The sequence below is a fragment of the Furipterus horrens genome, unplaced genomic scaffold, assembly GCF_987537825.1.
Source record: "Furipterus horrens unplaced genomic scaffold, mFurHor1.1.pri manual_scaffold_11, whole genome shotgun sequence".
NCBI lineage: Eukaryota > Metazoa > Chordata > Mammalia > Chiroptera > Furipteridae > Furipterus > Furipterus horrens.
This window is the reverse complement of record NW_028327181.1, coordinates 53,077,160-53,098,863: the sequence shown is the minus strand read 5'-3', so window position 1 is coordinate 53,098,863 and position 21,704 is coordinate 53,077,160. Positions and strand designations below refer to the sequence as shown.

Genomic DNA, 21,704 nt, shown 5'->3' with positions numbered 1-21,704 from the left:
TTTTATAATCCATGTTTGACAATTCTAACACTACAAGTCTGTGCAGGTTGGTTTCTGGGGTCTGTTGCTGGTCCTGGCTCATGTTGTTCTGTTTCCACGCATCCTAGGTTATCTTTGGGTATGTGCTGGTCATTGCCCGGAAAAATTCATTTTGGGATGAATCCTAGAGACCTAGTATAAATATGCGTTTCTCCAGAGAGGCATTCCATTGTTTTTGCCAGGTACCTGGAGCTGTAATTCAGGGTATGAGGTTTCCTGGCCAACCCTGAGTACAGATTCCCAGGGTGCAAACCTCCTGAGGGCCTTTTTATGACCACAACCTGTCAGGAAATGTAGTATTCCTTTCTTTTTCTCCTCCTATTGTGTTCAGTGCCAAGGCTGCCTTCTCCACAATTCTCAAAGGCTAGTTCACCTTTATCCTGAGGTGTTCTTTGGGGCCTCAGTTTAATCATCATCATCATCATCATCATCATCATCATCATCATCCTCATCTTCTACTATATTTACCATTCAGAGTGGGACCAGAGCCTTAACTTTTGCCGTTTGCCTGCCCCCTTCAGGCTGTGGAAGTCTCTGACTTACACCTAAAGAAGGGCTCTATCAGATTTAAAAAAAGAAAAAGAAAAAGAAACTACTAGAAAGTACTGAAGAGTTTAGAGGCTGAAAGCAAAATAAAAGGTCAGGTTAGTATGGTGGTTCCTCAAAAATAATGAAATACCATTTGATACAGCAACTCCTCTTTTGGGTATATACACAGAAATTCAGGCACTTGAACCAATACTTGTATACTCGTGTTCGTAGGGTAAAGATTCGCAATAGTCAAAACATGGAAACAACCTAGGAGTCTACTGACAGAGAAACGGACCAACCAAACGTAGTATATACATTCAATGGAACGTTATTCAGCTTAGAAAGGGGAGGGACTTATGGCACATGCTATATCACAGGGGTATATTGAAGGCATTATGCTAAGTGGAATGAGCCAGACACAAAAGGATGAATACTGTATGATTCCACTTATCTGAGGTTCCTCGAGGAGAGACAGAAAGCACAAAGGTAACTGGTAGGGGCTGGGAGAGGGGGATGCGGGTTAGTATTTAATGGGGCCCGAGCTTCAGTCTGGATGATGAAAAGTTCTGGCCACGGGTGGTGGCGGCGGTGGCACAACAACGTACCTGTGCTTGGTGTCACTGAGCTGAGCACTAAAAGGCAGTTACACTGGTGAATTTTATGGCATGTTTATTTTACCACAATAAAACACATTTTAAAAATAGAAGATCTGGCTATGTTTGCATAGGGCTGCTAGACCTACTCAGCAAATTCTACAGTATGCCTTGTGTTCAAAGGCTTAAGACTGATCAATGAAAGTCTTAGAAGGTAACTGCTGGGTGTCATCAGTATAGGTCTGACCTCCCTAGGGCTTTGGAGGCCACAGGTGCAACCTTCAGCGGTGTGGGAAAATGAGCACAGCTTGTCAACAAACACACAGTTCCCTTTAAGAATACAAATGCGATGCATTTTCCTTTAGAGGTGTCAGGTATCATTACAGTACAAGGATTATCATTTGGGTATTGATCTACAATATTAATGGAACTGCTAAGTGAATATTAGGAACAAATTGAAGGCATGAGAGAAACAAATCTCTCTCCAGTATTTCCATTGGAAGAATAAAGAAATTCCTTCTTTCGGTACCTGACACTGTTGTACTGTTCACTCCTCTCTTCTGAGTCACTACATATAATTTCGTTATAGATAATGTGGATCAAATATAATGTATACCTATTATATAACTACTATATAACATAAAACTAAATGTAAGTGAGGCATGAGATAAACTTACAGTTAATATATTTTAAGATACCAAGTTTTTAAAAATATGCATTTCAGAAATTTTGGGAGTCTCTAAATTTCTTCTATTAAAAAAAAATAAAACTGAGTTCAGTGCAGAAGGTTTTATGAAAACTTCTGGCTATAAAAAACCAACACTAGACCATTAAATAAAAAACTGGCAACAGTATTAGTGACATTCTTCGCTGTGACTTTGTGAATGGCATATGCTGGAGGCCACTACATTGCAAACCCCAAAACTTACTGACATGCCTATGAATATGTTCATTCCACAATAGCAGCAACATGATTGCTTAGCACATAAAAAAGACCCCAGGAAAGTTATCACTGAATTGGGAAGAACTTTCCTACCTTGGACATAAAAGGATAATAGCTGATACTTGCTCCCTGCTTATCTCTGTGCCAAGTGCTATATATCTACATATCTGCATCTACGCCAGTATCATCTACAACTATATCTTTATCTATATTAATGCACTTGCTCCTTAGACAGCACTCTCATTCCCATTTCAGAGGTGAGAAGCCCGAGGCTGGGGAGTCTGGGCTTCCTGAGGTCAGACAGCTGGCAGGTGCTGAGGCTGGGGTGTGAGTGCAGGCTCTGGAGCCCACCAACCACTGTGCTACGGGGCCTCTCCACGTAAATACGGAAATTCAGGGAAGAGGGGCAGCATTAGACACTTGACATATTCTATACAATTTAATTTTGATAACCAGGCCATCACTCTTTTTTTGTAGCTGAGGAAACTAGGCTCAGCAAGATAAAGTTGATACAAAAATCAAAGATAGTAAGAGAGGGAGGTGGTAGTGAACCCACACCTCTCTGTCTCCAAAGTTTCAGAATCAAGTGCGAAGAACAAAGACCCTGTGGACAGAAGTCATGTGAAGATTGGTTAAGGCAAAATCAAGGAGGCTTTGCTCCTAGTGGGAAGAAGGAAGCATGTGCCTCCAGAAATGGAAGCGCAGAACGGGCTGGTACCTGATGGATGAGGACTGGGGTAGGGGAGCAGAGCGGGTGATAAAAGGGGAGCAGGAAGGCCCATCAGAGTTTCACCTCCTCTGAGGTTCCGCAGTCCCTATCTGCCTGGCTGTCTCTCACCCTGAGGCCCTAGATGTCTACTGAACCAGGAAGGGGCAAGGAAGGCGATGCTTCTGAATGTGTACGTCCCAGAGGACCCCTGCACAGTGGCCTTTGTTCTGCAACCAGACAGATCAGAGGGATTCATTACATTTTTCATACTGAAAAGGCTACAAGGGAGGCAAACCATGTGCTCAAAATGCTGATTTTTTATTGTTTTGTATTTCTATTTACAATAAAAGTATTAGCTTTATAAACTTGGTCCTCCTTTGTGAGATGAAGCACCAAATAACAATCACCGTGATTACTATGACTGTCCCCACGTATGATCACTTGTGTTAGGGCAAGGCGCTGTACGGGGGCAGTATGGGATTTAAACCTCACAAAAACCTGCATCAGAACTTCTGCAGAATAGCAAGCCCCTGCATCAGAACTGCGCGGCGCACTTGTCAAATAATGAACACTCTTGAACTCCATCCTAGCTCTACTCAATCAGACCCTCTAGGGAGGGCCTGGGAACCTGCATTTAAATCACTCCATGTGATCCTCAGCTTGGCATGTGAATCCCCATTTTACTTACAAGGCATTTTAAAATAAAGTGATTGCTGAAGATAGCATCACTAGATAAAGGATCTGAACTCACTCGAGCTTCAGAGCCTGGGCTCTTCACTGCTCTTGGGTTCTTTCGTCAATAATCCAGCTTGAGACTGAATTAAAACAAGGCACACCGTGACCAAGACTGCCGTTCAAACCCAGGATCTACCACCAGCAGCCTGCATCCCAAACCATTATTCTCTAGGAACATACAGAAAGGCATCTTCTTTTACATTTTACAAAATTGATGCATTGTCCTTCCCCTGAACTCATAGCAATTCATTTCATTTTAACATTAGGTTGCCTTTCCATAATTTCAGTGCTTCATCAAATGAGACTGCCTGCTTTAGAGGAGCAATCAAACCCCTGTGGTCACTAGACAATGTGGGAAACTCCCAGCAGAGTGAGCCGCCAGCGACAGCAGAGGCAGACCCTAACAAGCTCTTACCGCAAGATACTGACTTCCTGTCCACCACGTTCACGCGTCTGGTCTCAGTGCGAAGTTTCTCCTCTGTGTTCTCCACCAGGTTGGCAAGGTCATCAATGATCTCTGCAAGGGAACCAAAGAGTGTGGTTAATGCTCCAAAATACCCTGGTTCATGTCCCAGTATCAGAGCTGTGCTGGTCCTTCCCAGCAGCAATTCTCCCAAGGGCAGTGAGTGAAGAGGCAAAGAATTCACGTGTGTTCTTTGGAAACTGTCATTCTGACTCAGAAAAGGGGGGAAACAGTAGTGGTAAAGGTGGGGGGGGGGGACGGTTTAACACAATTCCAAGAGCCAGGAGAAACGTCAAAAGTCCAGGGGAAAGAAAGCATGACCGAATGAGTTTATGGCCAGCCAAGTTGTCATTCAAGTTATAATGGTGACAGACAAACAGTAGAGAATACTTCAGGGACAACGGGCTCCTTCTCAAGAAAAGTTCTTGATAATGAAATCCAGTCAACTAAGAATGGAGAAGCCAGAGACCACGGCATGAGAGGTGATGATGAGAAGGGAATCCGTTTAAATACTGAGCAGAGAATAAGCAGATCCATGGATTAGGTTACAGAAAGGTAGATAAGTGCTAGACAGTGAAGATGTAATTATAACAGAAAGCCAGGAAGCATGGAGGGGCTGAAAAGAAATTGAAGGTGATAATTTCTTCATCATTCACAGCAGAGCCTTATTAAATTGTTAAGAAGTAAAACATACAGCTTTATATAATCACCAAAGCTTCCACGTTTTATGTAATGGTTTTGTTAACCTTAGATGAATTTTTTTGGAATTACTTTCTTGTAAAACATCCTTTATGTGGTTTATATATATTTTTAACACTAATCTTTTAGAAGTGAAATTAAGCACGTAACATTTAAGATAACATATATACTATGATCCTAGATATATAAAAATATGTCTATCCTTTTATATGTATAAACATCTAAGGCTATATACGGGATGATGCTAACCTAATGTCAGTAATGATTATTTCTAGGTGGCGGGATCCTGGGTGATCTTCCTTATATTTTATTTATTGGTTGAATTTCTTAGGATGAAAATATTTTTTTCAATTTTGATTCTCTTTCTTCCCTCTCTTCCTCTCTTTTTTAGTGATTGCTTTAGAGATATGTTGGCCAATACACATCACCACTTTTCTTAAGAATTAAGTAAAACAAACAAGTTGAAGAAAGTTTCTGTAATAATGTTCAAGTTGAGTTTTGAAGGCCAAGGGGTGAAGAGGCAGGAAAAGGGCAATCTGAGCAAAAAAGAATAGCATGAAGAAGGTGGGAAGAGTAGGGCGTTCTTCCCTCCAGCTTCCCACAGCACTTCCTGCAGCTTCTTTTTACTTACAGAATTTATTTGTGTGCCATGTCTTTCTTTTTACAGAAAGACTATGACAGAAACTAACTTTTCTTCACCTCTATTTCTCTAACCCAAGGATATAAAATAAGTCCTAGAAGATAAAGGCAATGAAGAATGGACCCTGAAAGATAAAAGAATTGAATAATTTCAATGCATTCTGCTGCTTCTTCAAAAAGTGGATCTAAGCCAAGTTTGTCCAATATTATTTACAGAACACCTTTCTGGAAAGCCTTTCACTGTCCATTCCTAACTCTCTTCCCTTGTACTTACTGACATGCTCTCTCCCGCTTTTCCTTCCACCTGTCCAGAAGCTCCATTCAGGTTCTCTCTTCCTCTGAAGTGTTGGTGACCCCAAGAGGTCCGTGTATTTTTACTCTATAATACCACCCTGGTGATTTTATATACCTTTTAGTTCATCGATATTTAACTTAAAAATATGAAAATGTTCTGCACTATATAGCTCTCCAAAATTCTTGACCCATAGAGCCAGCTGCCTACCACTTATCTCTACCTGGGAATTCCTATAAACTGCGGACTCCCAAGGTCTCTAAAACTAGACTCTTCCTCCTCCCCCAAAGCTCACAACCCTCAAATGACGGCACCTCCATTCACTTGCCAGCCCAGGGAGCTGCTTGGCCTTCTCCCTTCCCCTTCTCTTTCATCACACGTTCCATTCTAGCCACTCTAGCTGGTTCTCCAGTCCCAGTTACCTCTCAATCCTACCATTTCTCCTCAACTCTGTTACTGATTTACCTGCCTGTTTCTGCTCTGGAATCCTTTCAATCCATTCTCCATTCTATAGCCAAGGACATACTTTTTTTCATATTTCATTTCATTAAAATTTAAATAGACACATGTGGCTAGCGCCTATTATATTGAATTACAAAGCTCTAAGCACTTATTTTTTAGGAAAAGAAAGAAAACTAAAACATATACCCAGTACTGCTATCACCACCACCGCTGACAGTTATTGCTTTAAAAACAATCAACAGAGGAAATAAAAGTAAATACTAAAAATGCATATGACTCCCTCAAAAGAAGGCAAGAAGGACATACAGAGGAACAGACTAGACAGGAAAAATCTGCAGATACAAAATCAATTATAAAGAGCAATGTATTTCTATATACTAGTGACAAGCAACTGAAAAATAAAAGTAAAAAATAACATTTAAAATAGCATCAAAAACTACATCAATATCTAGAAATAAACCAAACAAAAAATGTGCAAGACCCCTATGCTAAAAACTATAAAACAGTGTGGGAAAAATCAAAGACCTAAATAAATGGAGAGCTATACCATGTTCATGAATTAAAAGACACAATTTTTTTTTGTTTTTGTTTTAAGTATATTTTATTGATTATGTTGTTACAGTAGTTCCATTTTTTTCCCTTTGCTCCCCTCTAGCAATCCCACCCCCCCACTTAGTTCATGTCCATGGGTCGTGCGTAAAAGTTCTTTGACTTCACCCTTTCCTATATTATTCTTAACTTCCCCCTGTCTGTTCTGTACCAACTGATTATAAAAGACACAATATTTTAAAGTTATCTGTTCATTCTCCTCAACTGATCTATAGATTCAGTATGATTCCAATCAAAATTCTAGCAGGGTTTAAATATGAAATTGGAAAGCCAATTCTAAAATGTACATGGAATGCAAGTGATTTAGAATTGCCAAAATAATCTTGACAAAGAAAAAATAAAGGTGGAGGTATTACATCACCAAAATTCAAGATTTATTATAAATATGTAATAAGCAGGATACTGTGCTATTGGAATAAATATAGATAGATCAATCAATAGAAAAAACAAACCCAGAGACAAGCCGTGTGTGTGTGTGTATGTGTGTGTGCCTGTGCGTGCACTTTGTTAATCCTCAATAAAGTTGTCAATAGCAAAAGCACTCAAATAGGGAAAAACATGTCTTCTCTCCAAATGATGCTGGGACAACTGGATATCTGTATGGGGACATAAAAATAATATTGACCCTTTCTTCCCACCATACACAAAAATTAACTTGAGATGGTTCATACTAACTATAAAACCTAGAATTATAAATCTTCTAGAAGAAATAATAGAAAATATTCATAAAGTGGCGTGGGCAAAAATTCTCAGACAGAACATAAAAGACCAACCACAAAAGACAAGAAACTGGTCACCCTGACCAACAGGTTGTGCATCGTCCCACAAAGTCAAAGTCACCAGCAGGATTCCCTGTCAGGGCACATGCCAGCCTGGGTTGTGGGTTCAGGCCCTGGTAGGGGAGCATAGGAGAGACAACCTATCCATACTTCTCACCCTTTTTTTCTCCTTCCCTTCCCTTCTCTCTAAAAATAAATAAATACGATTTTTTTAAAAAGGCCAATAAACTGGTCAATTGGACTTCATGAAAAAAAATTTCTGCTCATCCAAAGATACCATTAAGAAAATTAATAAACAAACCACAGACTGGTAAATATTTATAGGCCATACATCTGATAAACTATCTGTATTTAGAATACATAAAGAACTCCTACATATCAACAATAAAAATAGCAAACAAACCTAATTTAAATATAAGCAAAAGATCTGAACAGATGTTTTGTAAAAGGAGATATACAAATGGCCATTGTGCACATGAAAAGGAGCTCAACATCATTAGTCATTAGAAAAATGTAAATTTAAACCACAGCAAGCACTACGCCACACCCATCAGAATGAAAAAATTAAAGACTCCCAATGCTAATTATTGGGGAGATTTGGCACAAAGGTAATTGTATAAGCGCTTGTAAATTTAATCAAGTTAACCATACATCTACCCTATGACCCAGAAATTCCACTCCTAAGTATTTACCAAACAAAAATAAAAACATATTACCCAGAAAGACCTGTACAAAAATATCACAGCAGTCTTATTCACTAAAACCCCAAACCAGAAACAACCCCAATATCCTCAATAGGAGAATGAATAAGCAAATTGGGATATATCTGTCCAGTGGAATACTATCCAACAATAAAAACAAAAAGCTACTCATAAACACAACTGTATAAACCTCAAAAGCATCTTGTTGGCTAGAAAGAAAAGAAAATCAATATATACTTGATGATTCCTTTTATATGAAGTATAAAGATAAACCTAATCTATTGGATAGAAATCAGAAAGTATTTTCCTCTGGGGGAGTGGAGGGATTGACTGGAAAGGGACATGAGGGAATTTCCCAGATGGTGGAGATGTTCTAAATAGTCACACAAACGTATACAGTTGTCAAAGCATATAGAACTGAACATTAAAGACCTGTGCACTTGGTCGTGTGCAAATTATACCTCCATTAAAAATGTAAGTCCCCCCAAATTAAAAATTACAAGATTATGATATTCCTAAGGTTTTCCAGGCAGGAAGGGAGGAAAGAAGGCAGGCAGGCAGGTCTACACACATGGGTGCTGGAAAGACAAAGCAAATGGTGCTGACGAAATTTTAAAGCTGCAAGAAGTCATGGGTCACTTTGTTGTTTCCTCCCTTTTAAGATACCCCAGGCAGTGGGTTGGTTAATCCTTTGCCCAACACTCCCAGTGACTGGTAACATGGAAACTCATGAGAAAATCAGTTTCAAGGCTGAGCTGAAGGTTGAGTAGTTATTATAAGTCCTTCACATTGAGTTTATTTTAGTAGCATATACACAAGTGGCTGTTTTTATAATTCACTCCTCAAGTCCTATCGGGATATCCCACAGTAACACCTATGCTTTCTACAGTTGCTTGGTACATTGTCCTCATGCAAACAATTATGGGCAGAATTTCATGACGTGCTTTAATGCTGCAATGTGTGATATAACACTCAGGCTTAATAAGCCTCTGTCATTATAAGGAAGTCAAGTACAGAGCCAGTCAAGATGGTGGCATAAGCAGACATGGCTCACCTCTTCCCACAACCACATTAAAATTACAACTAATATATATAACAAACATCAACCAGAACCATCAGTAATCGAGTTGAATGGAAGTCAGACAACTACAGAATTACAGAAACCACATCCATTGAGATGGAGCTGGCAAACTCGTGCCATAGCTGAGACTCCATCAACCTGGCTAACTCCGTTTGACCCACCTTGGAGATCCCCAGAGACTCTGCCCCACCCAACTTGCAGGCATTCCAAGCCCCTCTTCCATATGAATGGCTGGTCTCAGCTCCTGCTTCACAACTTCCTAAATCCTATCAAACAAGCAACAGCTGGCCTCAGTGAGCTCCAGGCCCAGCACTACCAGCAGCCAGCTTACATTCACAGCTTGGCTTCACCTGGGAATCTCCAAGCCCAGCCCAAGTAGCAGCCATCTCAGATTGCTTTACAGCTCAGGGAGGGTGGCCCCGGGCAGAACATAGGTGGGGGCTAAAGTTGGCCTGCATCACCTGGGAAACCCCAGGACCTGCGCACCCAGTGGACAGCCACAGACCATGTCAGAGCACCACCACCCTGCCCCTACATGGTTGATCCTCCATGGAGGGCAGAGGTTGGTGGTCAGTGGCCACAGTCAGTCCTTGCAGCTGACTGGCCTGGGTAAGTACCTCCCATTGATCTGCCAACAGCAACCAAGGCTCAACTATGAGAGGAAGGTGTATTCAGCCCACACCCAGCTTGGGTGATAGGGGAGGTTGTGCCACTGGACACTACAGGACACCTAGTACATGGTGTCAGAGCAACTCTACTCAATACACAGAAACAAACACAGGGAGGCTGCTAAGTTGAGGAGGTAAAGAAATATGGCCCAAATGAACAGAAAAAAAAAAAAAACCAGAAAAAATAAACAAAATGGAGATAGGCAGCCTATCAAATGCAGAGTTTAAAACAGTGATTGGGATGCTCAGAGAAATGATTGAGTACAGCCACAAAATAAAGGAGTAGTGACTGTTACACAAAGTGAAATATAGAAAAATATACAGGGAACCAATAATGAAGGGAAGGAAGCTGGGATTCAAATCAATAATTTGGAACAAAAGGAAGAAATAAATATTCACCTAGAACAGAAAAAAGAAACAAGAATAAAAAAAAAAAATGAGGGGAGATTTAGGAACCTCTGGGACAACTTTTAACGTACCAACATCCGAATCATAGGGATGCCAGAAGGAAAAGAGGAAGACCAAGAAATTTAAAACTTATTTAAAAAAATAGTGAAAGAAAACTTCTCTAATTTAGCAAAGGAAATAGACATACAAGTCCAGGAAGCACATAGAGTACCAAACAAGTTGGACCCAAAGAGGCACACACCAAGACACATCATAATTCAAACACCAAAGGTTAAAGATAAAGAGAGAATCTTAAAAGCAGCAAGAGAAAAGCAGAGAGTTACCTACAAAGGGTTGCCTATAAGACTATCAGCTGATTTCTCAACAGAAACTTTGCAGGTAAGAAGGAACTGGCAAGGAGTATTCAAAGTGATGAAAGGCAAGGACCTACAACCAAGATTATTTAGAATGGAAGGGCAGATGAAGTGCTTCTCAGACAAGGTAAATCTAAAGGAGTTCATCGTCACTAAACCATTATTACGTGAATTGTTGAAGGAATTTATTTAAGAAAAAACAATCAAAACTATGAACATTAAATGACAACAAACTCAGAACTATCAACAACTGAATCTAAAAAATAAAAACAAAAAAAAAACAAAACAAACAAATGAGCAAAATAGAACCAGAGGCATGAAAACAAGGGACAGACCGACAGTGACCAGAGGGGCGGGGGGAGGGGAAGAAGGGAGGAAAGAAGGAGAAGGGGCTGATCAAGGAACTAATGGCCCACGGACATGGACAACAGGGTGGGGACTGACTGTGGGAAAAGTGGGGGGTGGGTGGGATAGGAGAGAGCAATGGCGGAAAAATGGGACAACTGTAATAGAGCAATTAAAAAATTAAAATTAAAAAACTAAGCAAGCAACTAGACCAGGAACAAAATCATAGGAATGGGCATCATTTGAAGGGTTATCAGCTGGGAGGGGGAAGGAGAAGAAATGGGGAAATGGTGCAGGGATTAAGACAAATAATTGATAGGAACAAAATAGATGGGGGGATGTTAAGAATAGATAGGAAAGGGTGAAGCTAAAGAACTGACATGTATGACCCATGGACATGAACTAAGCTGGGAGAGATTGCTGGAAGGAAGGGAGGTACTGGGGGGAGGGGGGCAAAGGGAAAATAAATTGGGACAACTGTGACAGCATAATCGATAAAATATACTTTAAAAAAAAGTCAAGTACAAAATATTCCTTATCTGACACTAAATATATATTAGCTGTTATATATTAACTGGGTTTCTAGAAAGATTTCTTTTAAAATGTTTATTCATAACTTAGAGATAAATAAAATTTTTGTATCAGGTTAGCTTAGCAAAAATCAGTAGTAAACACTGAAGGTGTTAATATTTTAATATTAGGCCAAATGCAAAGTTTTTCATTTTGGTTGTTAAACCTCTTCTGATTACTAGTTTGTTGTTTTCTGTTTGTTTGTTTTTTTTTAAACAACAATTTTTAAGTTACGAAAGTTATTTAACTGAAGTTTATAAGAGGGGGAAAAAGTAAGATATTATCCAAATACCTCAGTAATCACACTATATGTTCCCTTCTAAGATTTGACATAAACTATATTTTATATAATTGTAATATATCAGCCGCTTCCCATTAACATGATATCATTTGTATTCATTCATGTTGCTACATCACCTTCAGATATAATTTCTAATGGTTACAAAATATTCATTCATTAAATAACCATTCATTAGAAACAACCCATTGTGAAATACTTAGAATGGTTCTCTATTTCTACATAATGAGTCAATGAATTCTTTCCTCTATTATCATTTTCCTTCTTTTGTATCACTTCCTTAAGTTAACAAACCGTGATTATGATGTCTGCATGGACTTCGAAACACTCTGCCAGATCCGTTTTCGAAAGGTTTATACTGCCACTGTTGGTTGGTTTGATGGAATTACTCCCCTTGTCAGTTACTGTGACCTCAGAAGGTGACTTCCCGGGGCAGGGAGGCTGGGGGAGCTCCCCACCTGCAGCCCTCTGCCTTCTAAGGTGGGAATTCCCCAACCAGAGTCTATTGTGAGCAAATTAAACACAGGTTTCAGAGCACAGATTGAGAAACCAACAGCTGACTCTTTCAAATTCCTGACAGTACAGCCTCCAAAGAGAAACTGATATTTGGCTTCCTGGTAAGTATTTGCATTTGGTTTCCCAAAGGAGCCCATATTTCTCTCGTGTGTTAAGACATCAAATGCCTTCCAATATAGAATGGAAAAAACAGACATTGTAAAGTATGAGCAAAATTAACAGGATCTAAAGCAGTAACAAATATTATATGGTATCAAAATATCTGACTCCAATTATATTCCATATTTTTTCCACTCCCAATTACAGTCTCAATAAATTCTATATAAAGGCAGAAAGTGCGCTGCCTTTACTTTCAATAAGTATGGTGTCTTTTTTGTACTCATAATGAATGTGGCAGCTGTAAAGTCATCAAGTTATTAAGCTTTTAGCTTATATTGCTAATAACATTTGAAAATGAATATCAAAAAACAGTGAATAAAGAGCTTTTCTTGATGGTATTAGTTTAACTCCCTCTATTCCCTATAAAGGAAACAAAAAACAGGGACAGGGGAGATGACCTCAATAGTAACTAGTACTAGGAAAATGTGTCAAATATATTACAGAAACCAGGAACAGAAAGACCAACCTGTGACTCAGCGAGGAAAACTCGCCGCAGGGCAGGGCAAGGCAGGGCAGCTGGCAGCAAACTCCAGCACCCCAAGCAGAGCAGAGCCTCTGGGAAGCGCTCGGGCTCTGGGGGCCTGTGAGAAATCCCCGCGGCCACACCTGCTCGAGCACCTGAAGCAGGAACAGGTGGGCCAGGCTAGGCAGGCAGCACTCGCTCCTTCTTCATCTTTCCTACCAACCAAGGCCTTCCGTTCTTTCTCACCTGGGCCTAAAAATGAGTAGGCCTATGCTAAGACAGCACCCTTCCCAACTTAAAAAAAATTTTTTTTTTAAATTTATTGATTTTAGAGGGAGAAGATAGGGAGGGGTAGGGGAGAGAGAGAGGGGGCGGATTTGTTGTTCCACTTACTGATGCATTCATTGGTTGCTTCTTCTATGTGCCCTGACCGGGGGTCAAACCCACAACCTTGGCATAACGGACGATCCTCTAACCAACTGAGCTACCCAGCCAGGGCACTCTTCCCAACTTCTACAGTAACAACAGACAGACACTGGGCTCTGTGTGTGAAGATGAGCAAACAGCCAACAGGTATAAATTAAGAGCTCAAAATGAGGGAGCATCTGAGGAGTATTTGAGGGAATGTCCTTTCCCCATCCCTTGTCCCTTTTGCCTATAATTCCTTCCAGAACATCAGAAACTTTGAGAAATTGGTTTCTTTTTTAAAAACAAGATTCAAGAGGGCACCAAATCAATGCAACCAGAATGGAGAGCCACAATGGGGAAGGACTCCAGATTACTAGGAACACTGCATCCAGATAGAAACACCACTGTCAAATTAAAGTCCACAGTGAAGGCAGTTAGACTGAACTAAGAGATTTAGAAAACAGGCTTGAATTGTCTCCCAGAAGTCACAGAAAAAGGTTAGCGAGGACAATATATGGGAGGAAAAATTAAAAAAAGAGAGACAGGGATAAAGATCCAGGAAAACTAAAGGAGAAGCAAAAACCAAATAAATAATATATTTTTTCTGAGTTGAAAAAACATTTGAGTTTTAATATTAAAAAAACTCACTGAATTCTGAACATTAATAAAAAAGGTCTAGAACTATTTCATGAAATTTCTGAATTTCAGAATAAAAGAAAAAAATGCTGACGCAATCAAATGGTTTAAAGAGGAGAAGCTTCCAGCTTTTGAAATTAAGAAATTAAAGAATTAAGGAAAGTTAAACGGGCAACAGCCTGTGGCTGGGGAACACTAAATATTAGAAACAGTGGAATAAAAAGGTAGGCGGGCCAAAGGCTGTAACCCAAGGACCCACGGCCCAGCCAGGCCACGGTGCAGCCTCATGGTAAGGGAAGGCGTAGCTGTGCGAGGGGGCAGAAAGCACCTGCCTAGCTGGGTAGTCCAGGGAACAAGCTCATGGAAACAGGAGCACTGACTGAAACAAAACCATACAGGCGTGCGACGGTCAAGTTCTTAGAGCACCACACACAGGTAACCGCGCACCTGTGTGGGCTCCTGATGCCAGTGTGTGCCTTGGCCAGAGCCTCGCTCGCTACTCTTCAGGCATTTTGGTTTCCTTTTCCCCTGGTGCAGTGACGTCTGTGATGCCCTTCCAGCATCAGGGGATTGCCCCAGCTTTAACCTTGGTGTGTGCAAAAGCACCTGCAGCTGCCACAAAACATGTTTTAAAATCCCGTGAGATCATCTTCCTACATTTCTTCATGACAGATAGAGCAGTGTCACCTGGACACCTTTGTCTGCCATTATAGCTCCCAACTGTCAGAACATGAAATAGTGGCAGGAAGACAGACCAAGTGTGGTAAATAACACATGCAAGACATTTCACTGAGGAGGGCTAAGTGGCTGCGAGCTTTGCCCATGTTGCAGGAACATTCACTGCCTGAGGGTGTAATCTGCGGGCCTCACTTCCAGGTGCAGAAAGGATGCAGAAGTGCCCAGAGCTAGAGAAAAACATAGATGATCAGTGTGCCATGGTAAATTGTTATATATGTGTATGTATGCCCGTGTGTATAGATACATTTATGTTTTATATACATTTAAGTTTATATACATGCATACATGTGTGATATGTATATATATATCTTATAAGTTAAAATATTTTATATTATGTATTATTGTTCTAAGACAGAGTGAGATGAATATACCTTAGAAAAACATTTCAGAGACAAATATCATTATAACATCCCCCAAATTATTGTGTATATCACTCATGTATCGTTCCTCGAAAAAAATTACTTAAAGTATTTTCAGATGATGAAGAAATGAATGGAAAAAATGGAAATCAAGACTGATTAAGTCATGATACAATAATATAAAATGTAAAATAAATCCTAGTAAGTAATGAATCTACTAAATTTGAAATGTAATTCACATATGGAAAAGTACATGTACTGAAAAATATGTACAGCTCAATGGATTATTACAAAGTGAATACCATTTAATTATCACCAAGGTCAAGAAAAAGGTGGCTGCATGCACCTCAGCACTCTGCTTCCCCCTCCCCATCCCTGTGTTCCCATCTGACCCCTCCCTCCTTTTCCCTCTGCCCCCAAAGCAACGACCATTCTAACTTTTACATAATCACTTCCGTGCCTTTTTGTATAGTTTTATATCACCCCCTAAGAAGTCAAAGATTTGCACCTTTCTGCAATCACTTATGTAGTAATCGATTCAGGGAAGGATCATCAATTAATGGTAAAACCACTGGGAAGGGTGTTGGGAAGCAGTGTATTCATTGTCTCAATGTATCACCCCCTGGGTTTCTTCTTAGTTACAAAGTGGAAAAGGTGCCTTTACAATGATAAAATATGGCAAATACTACCTTAGCCAAATGAGTAAACTTACCATCAGCAATAATGGAACAAACTGTCATTTTAGATCTCCTTAAGTAATGCAATGAAAAGCATACAACTACACTTAAATGGTCTTTTACCAAAAATGTTTAACTTAAGTCTAATCATTAAGGAGACACTCAGACAAATCCAGACTGGGGGAAATCCTACAAGACAATTAGCGCGGACTCTTTAAAAGCATCCATGGCAAAAAGGGGGAGGAAGGAGGAGCTCTAAATTAAAGGACTCTAAATAAAAAGCCATGATGAATAAATGCAATCTTTAATCTTTGAACACTGGAGTGACCACTCAAAAAGAAAAAAGTGATTAAAGAACATTGTTGGGGCAGTTGGAGAAACGTAAACACGGGCTCCGTAGTAAACGATGTCACCATATCGGTTAAGTCTCTTGGCCACGCTAAGGGCACGGCAGCTATGTAGGGCAACATGACAGTTCTCAGACGGTACATGTTGAAGTATTTGGAGACACCCTCACCTACTTTTCAACGGTTTACTAAAATATACACACAGACAGCAAGAACAAATGCCTGAAAGGCATATCTTCAGCTTTTCTGTAGGTTTGGAAAAAAAAAAAACCTTTGAATAAAAAGCCAAAAGGAAAAAAATCACAGATACAGAAGACCAGGTTAAAGAAGAAGAAAAGAAACTCTACTACATATAGGTGGGAAGTGCACAGCAGAATGGGGTAACTGAAGCCCCAGATTTCAGGCTGAAGAACCAAAAGGGAGACCTAAGAGACTGAACAGGTACTAAGATGATGGGGAGGGAGAGGTTCTTTATAAACTCCTGGGCTCCTCTAAGCTGTGCGTTCATGGAGATGAACGACAGGGCAGAAAATCATGCAGCTCCCAGACTGGCCACTGACTGGCGCATGTAGCGGACAAATCCAAACAGCAAAAGCTTTGAAAACGTAATTGACACTAGAACCACAAGCCATAGGAAGCTAGTTGGAACTTGTGGCCTCAAGCCAATAAAGTCAAATGCCTGCTAAAACACAAAAATATCAACATCCTCGTAGGATTTAAACAAGAGTCACAGTCTCGAAACATAATAATCAAAAAGTCCAAAATACAGTCCAAAATGACTCAGCACAGTAGGAACCAGAAAATCTCAAGATGCAAGAGAAAAGACAATCAGCAGATGCCAATGCTGAGAGGACACCGTTGTTAAGAGTTATCTGGCAAAGACTTCAAGCACTTTTAATAAAAATGCCCACCATTCAAAGGGAACACTCTAGAAACAAATGAAAAGATAGAAAGTTTCAGCAAAGAAACAAAGGACACAGAGGAGAGCCAAATGCAAATTCTGAAACTGAAAAACACGATAATCAAATTAAAAAAACTCACTGGGTTGGCTCAATAGCAGCTCGGAGCTGACGGAGGAAAGAGGCAGTGAACTGGAAGATTGGTCAATAGAAATGATCCAATCTGCACAATAAGGAGGAAAAGAGAGTGGGATGGGGGAATTACCATAGCCTCAGGGACCCGAGGACAATCACAAAGGGTCAGATGTCATCAGAGTCCCAGAAGGAGAGCAAAGGAGTGTGGGGCAGCAAAAACATCTGAAGGAACAATGGCTGAAATTTTCTTCAGTTTGTCAGAAAACACAAACCTACACATTTGAAAGCTCAGCAAACCCCAAACAAGAGAAACACAAAGAAACCTTTGCATAGACACATCCTATCCAAACTGCTGAACACTAAAGATAAAGACAAAAATCTTGAAAACAACCAAGGAAAACTGTGATACATTACTTACAGGTAAATCCACATTACTTACAGGTGAACAAGAAGTTGAAAGGAAAAGGAAGTGTAACATTTTTAAAGTTCAACCGAAAGAAAAGAACTGTCAACACAGAATTCTATTTCCAGTGAAAATATCCTTTAGGAATAAAGGGGGAAGAAACACTTTCAGATGAGTCAGTACTAAGAAAATTTGTTGTTAACAGACCCTCCCCCCAAAAGACTCCAAAACCGCCCCTCCCAAACAAACACCTCATTGCGGTGATAAAATATTGATTCTAAGTTGACTATTAAAGATAAGTATATATACTATCATCCTTAGGGACCATTAACATAATCTATACAGAGATATAATAAAAACACAATAGAAATATTTTAATGAAATACTAAAGTTTATATAGATAATTCAATTTATATAATATTCACCCAAAGATACAGTCAGTGGTGCCAAAGGTTGGGGGGGGGGCGGTGTGTAACCGCAGAGGACTAGCACAGGGGAGGTTTTGAGTGATGGAACTGTTCTGTGTCCTGTTTGTGGCAGCAGTTACACAAATCTAGATATGCGTTAAAATACACAGTACTATTCATATACACAGAGCCAATTTTGCTGGGTTAATTTAAAATTTAAAATTAAAGAAGATAAAATGAACAAAGAGAGGTATGGGTAAAGGTAGAATCTCAGAGAACATGGTAGATAAATAACAAGAGAAGTAAAAACAGAAGCAAAGGAGTTCGCAAATAACAACAACAATAAGCCAGAATAAAATGCTGTCACAGATACAAATGTGGGCAAGAATTACACGGCAAGACATGCTACAGTGGTCATCCCAATGATTCAGAATATTCTTTTGATTTTGAAATATTATAATCGGTGGGAAAATACAAAATTTAAAAAGTCATAAGACAAACAAACAAACCCCGAGCTGACACCATCAGCCCTAATTTGAAAAGAAAATGCTAAAAGCATAACTTACATGATCTTAATCCAGACATTAAATAACCCTATGATAGGTACAATAAATAAAGACTTCACCAGTTCTTCTAGCCCTTCAACAAAAATTTTACTTAAAAAAATGTAAGCCATATCAGAATTTTTGCTAAATAAGGTAACAACAAAAATATACTTCCCATTATTTGAGAAGACTGGAATCCTGGCAGTAACATGCTCAGCTCTGACTGAAGTGATTTATAGGTGATCACATGAGATTTTTAGCACTCTGCATGCATAAAAAAAGGTTACATACTGTATGAATCCAATTATATGACATTCTGGAAAAGGCAAAACTGTAGAGAATAAAATAATCAGTGGTTGCCAGGAGTTTGGAAGGAAGGGGAAAGGGATAAATAAGCGAAACACAGGGGATTTTTAGGGCAGTAAAAATACTTGGTATGGTATTGTAATGGTAGATATGTGACAATAACGCATTTGTCAAAACCTATAGAACTGACAACAAAGAGCGAACATTAATGAATATAAATTAAAAAAAAAATCATTCAGGAGGCTGAGGCTTCCAGGAAAGAATGCAGACTGGTAAGAGCATCTAAATGTTCTACAACGTATAAAACAGCATCACTGAAAGGGGTGGAAAGGAAAGGGGATGCTGAGTTACTCTGGTACCGAGTGGAGTCTGTTAGACTACGGGGAAAGGGAGCGCATGTACATCAGCGCTGCACTCTGGGCGAGAATGTCGCTCTCTGCAGGTGTTGGAATTCATTCAGGCACTGCTCATTCGTGTATACTAAAACTGAATAATTACGGGAATCGATGGTGGCTGGAGGGAGCCACAGTCTCACTGTTGGAGCAGGAATTTAAAGATAAGCAAGAGGATGAGGCTAGAGTGGTCTGTGGGGTAATGAAGTAGTTAGAGAGATGCGTATTAACTCATGTTTAATATAAATAAAGATGGTGACATACAGATATGTGTATGTATGTATATAGGTTAGTAAATTGTCAATTGAGAAATAATTTTTAAAAAGCAACATCCCAATAGCAATGAACACACTTAGCACCCAGATCTTGGTTTCTAATACCATTCTCCAATTAAAAACAAACACATACACACAAGGTGAGTCTGAAGTATCTAGTAATATCAGAAACAAAGAAAGTGCTTTATAAAAACAAACAAAGTCCCCCACCACATCAGTGGGGGTAAGCTAAGGAATACAGGAGCCAACCAAAAGAGCTCTCGATAGCCAAAGCTGAAAGAATTTGAGCAAACAAAATAGTTTTGAATTATAACCAAAAGTATAAAATACATTTTCATGAATCTATATCATTGAGTAAATTCACAAATGGAAAAGAAGAGACAAATCTCCCATGCAGAATTCCAAATAGTTTTTGTAGATACCCGTCTTCAAAGAGAGGGGAGTGTAACTGGGCCTGGGCTGCATGCAGCAACTTCCTTCCAAGAAGGAAAGTATGGAAGTGGGGGAGGGGGAGGGAGTAACTTTACAGTGGAGAAGCCTGGCAAACACGACCCCGCCCAGGTGATCAAAGCCAACAATGACAGTCACAAATCGTGTTGGTCAATATGTACCCTTGATATGCTACCATGAAAATGGCAATTGACCTCTGCGGTCTTTCCTCCTAGTACCTTATAACTCCAGTCTTATTGAGAGAAAAACATCAGAGAACATCCCTCAGGACTGTCAACATCATCAAAAACAGGCCGAGACTGTCACAGACGAGAGGAGCCTAAGGAGACATAGCAACGAAGTGTAACGCAGTGACCTGGATGAGATCCCAGAACCAAAAAAGGACATTAGGGAAAACATAAGGGAATCTGAACAAACTAGGGACTTTAGCTGATAATTATACATTGATATATAATTATATGTTGATATACCATGCTAATGTAAATGTTAATAACAGGGGAATCCAGGTATGGAATATATGGGAACCCACTTGTATTATCTTCTCAATTTCTATGTAAATCTAAAACTGCTCTAAAGAAACAAGTTTATTATTAAAAAACAAACAAACAGAAAACCCCCTGCAGCTAACATATTGAGTTGGCCAAAAAGTTTGTTCAGTTTTTTCTGTACAATAAAAGGCACATTTTTCCATTTTCACCAATAACTTTATTTTGATTTGGATATTTTGAGTATGTCAGCTATCTCTGGCTATTGGTTTCTAGTGGGTAGAGGCCAGGGGGGCTGCCAAACATCTTCAGTGTATAACACAGCCCCACAGCAAAGAATTATGTGGCCAAATGTCAATAGTACCAAGAAACTTCACAAACCACTTTTGACACATTTGATCAGTCACAGCATCTTCTCCATACACTGCACAAATCTCTCTCTCCTTTTTTTTTGCATTTCAGTCACATTTTTACATTTCTTGAAATAATAAAGCATAATATGCCAAAACTGTTGCATATCTTCTTCCATCTTCAATATTAAAATGGCTGCACAAAAATTCACCAGTTTTGATAACCTGTCATTCTGATATTACAGCTGTTATAATACGATCTAACAAAATTGTTTCGAATGAAGTGAAAGACAATTAAGAGCTACTAGAGCCACCATACGGAAAAAACTAAACAAACTTTTTGGCTAAACCAATGTTCAAAGATGACACATCAAACATCTTTCCCAAGGTCAGAAACCAGGCAAATGTGTCTATTAGTCTCATCAGACCTAATCAATGTCTTTAGAAAACACAAACAAAAAAACCCAGAGTTGGTAAAGTCAGGTCATCTGATATCAAGGCTTCCTATAAAGCTCCAGCAATCAAGACAGTCACGACAGTCTGGTATGGATGGAAGTCAACGGGACAGAAGAGCGTTCAGAAACAGATTTGCACATATGGCCAACCGACAGCCATACGGTCCTCAGGTTCCATGAGCAATGTCAGCGGGCCTATTGCTTCAGTTTTCTTAGGAACCTGTTTCTATGCAAGAGTGAGAGCACAGTAAGGGAATGTATGAATTCTTGAGAGGCTCCTGAGAGCAATAGACTATTTCTGTTAATCCTTGGGAGGACCTTGTGAGGCAAGTGTTACTAGAGGCGAAGCTCAGAGGCTGAGTGATTTGCAGTTCTACAGCTG

At 39.7% G+C, this 21,704-nt stretch overlaps 1 protein-coding gene across 2 annotated transcripts in view; it reads right to left on the bottom strand.

Annotated features, from left to right (window-relative positions):
* The window catches only part of STX8 (syntaxin 8), a 237,052-nt gene that overhangs the window by 86,797 nt on the left and 128,551 nt on the right, over positions 1 to 21,704 (bottom strand). For both annotated transcript variants that reach the window (XM_090292517.1, XM_090292518.1), the window contains exon 7: positions 3,966 to 4,067. In XM_090292517.1, coding sequence (XP_090148643.1) covers positions 3,966 to 4,067 — 102 coding nt within the window. The remainder of the gene's footprint in view (positions 1 to 3,965; positions 4,068 to 21,704) is intronic.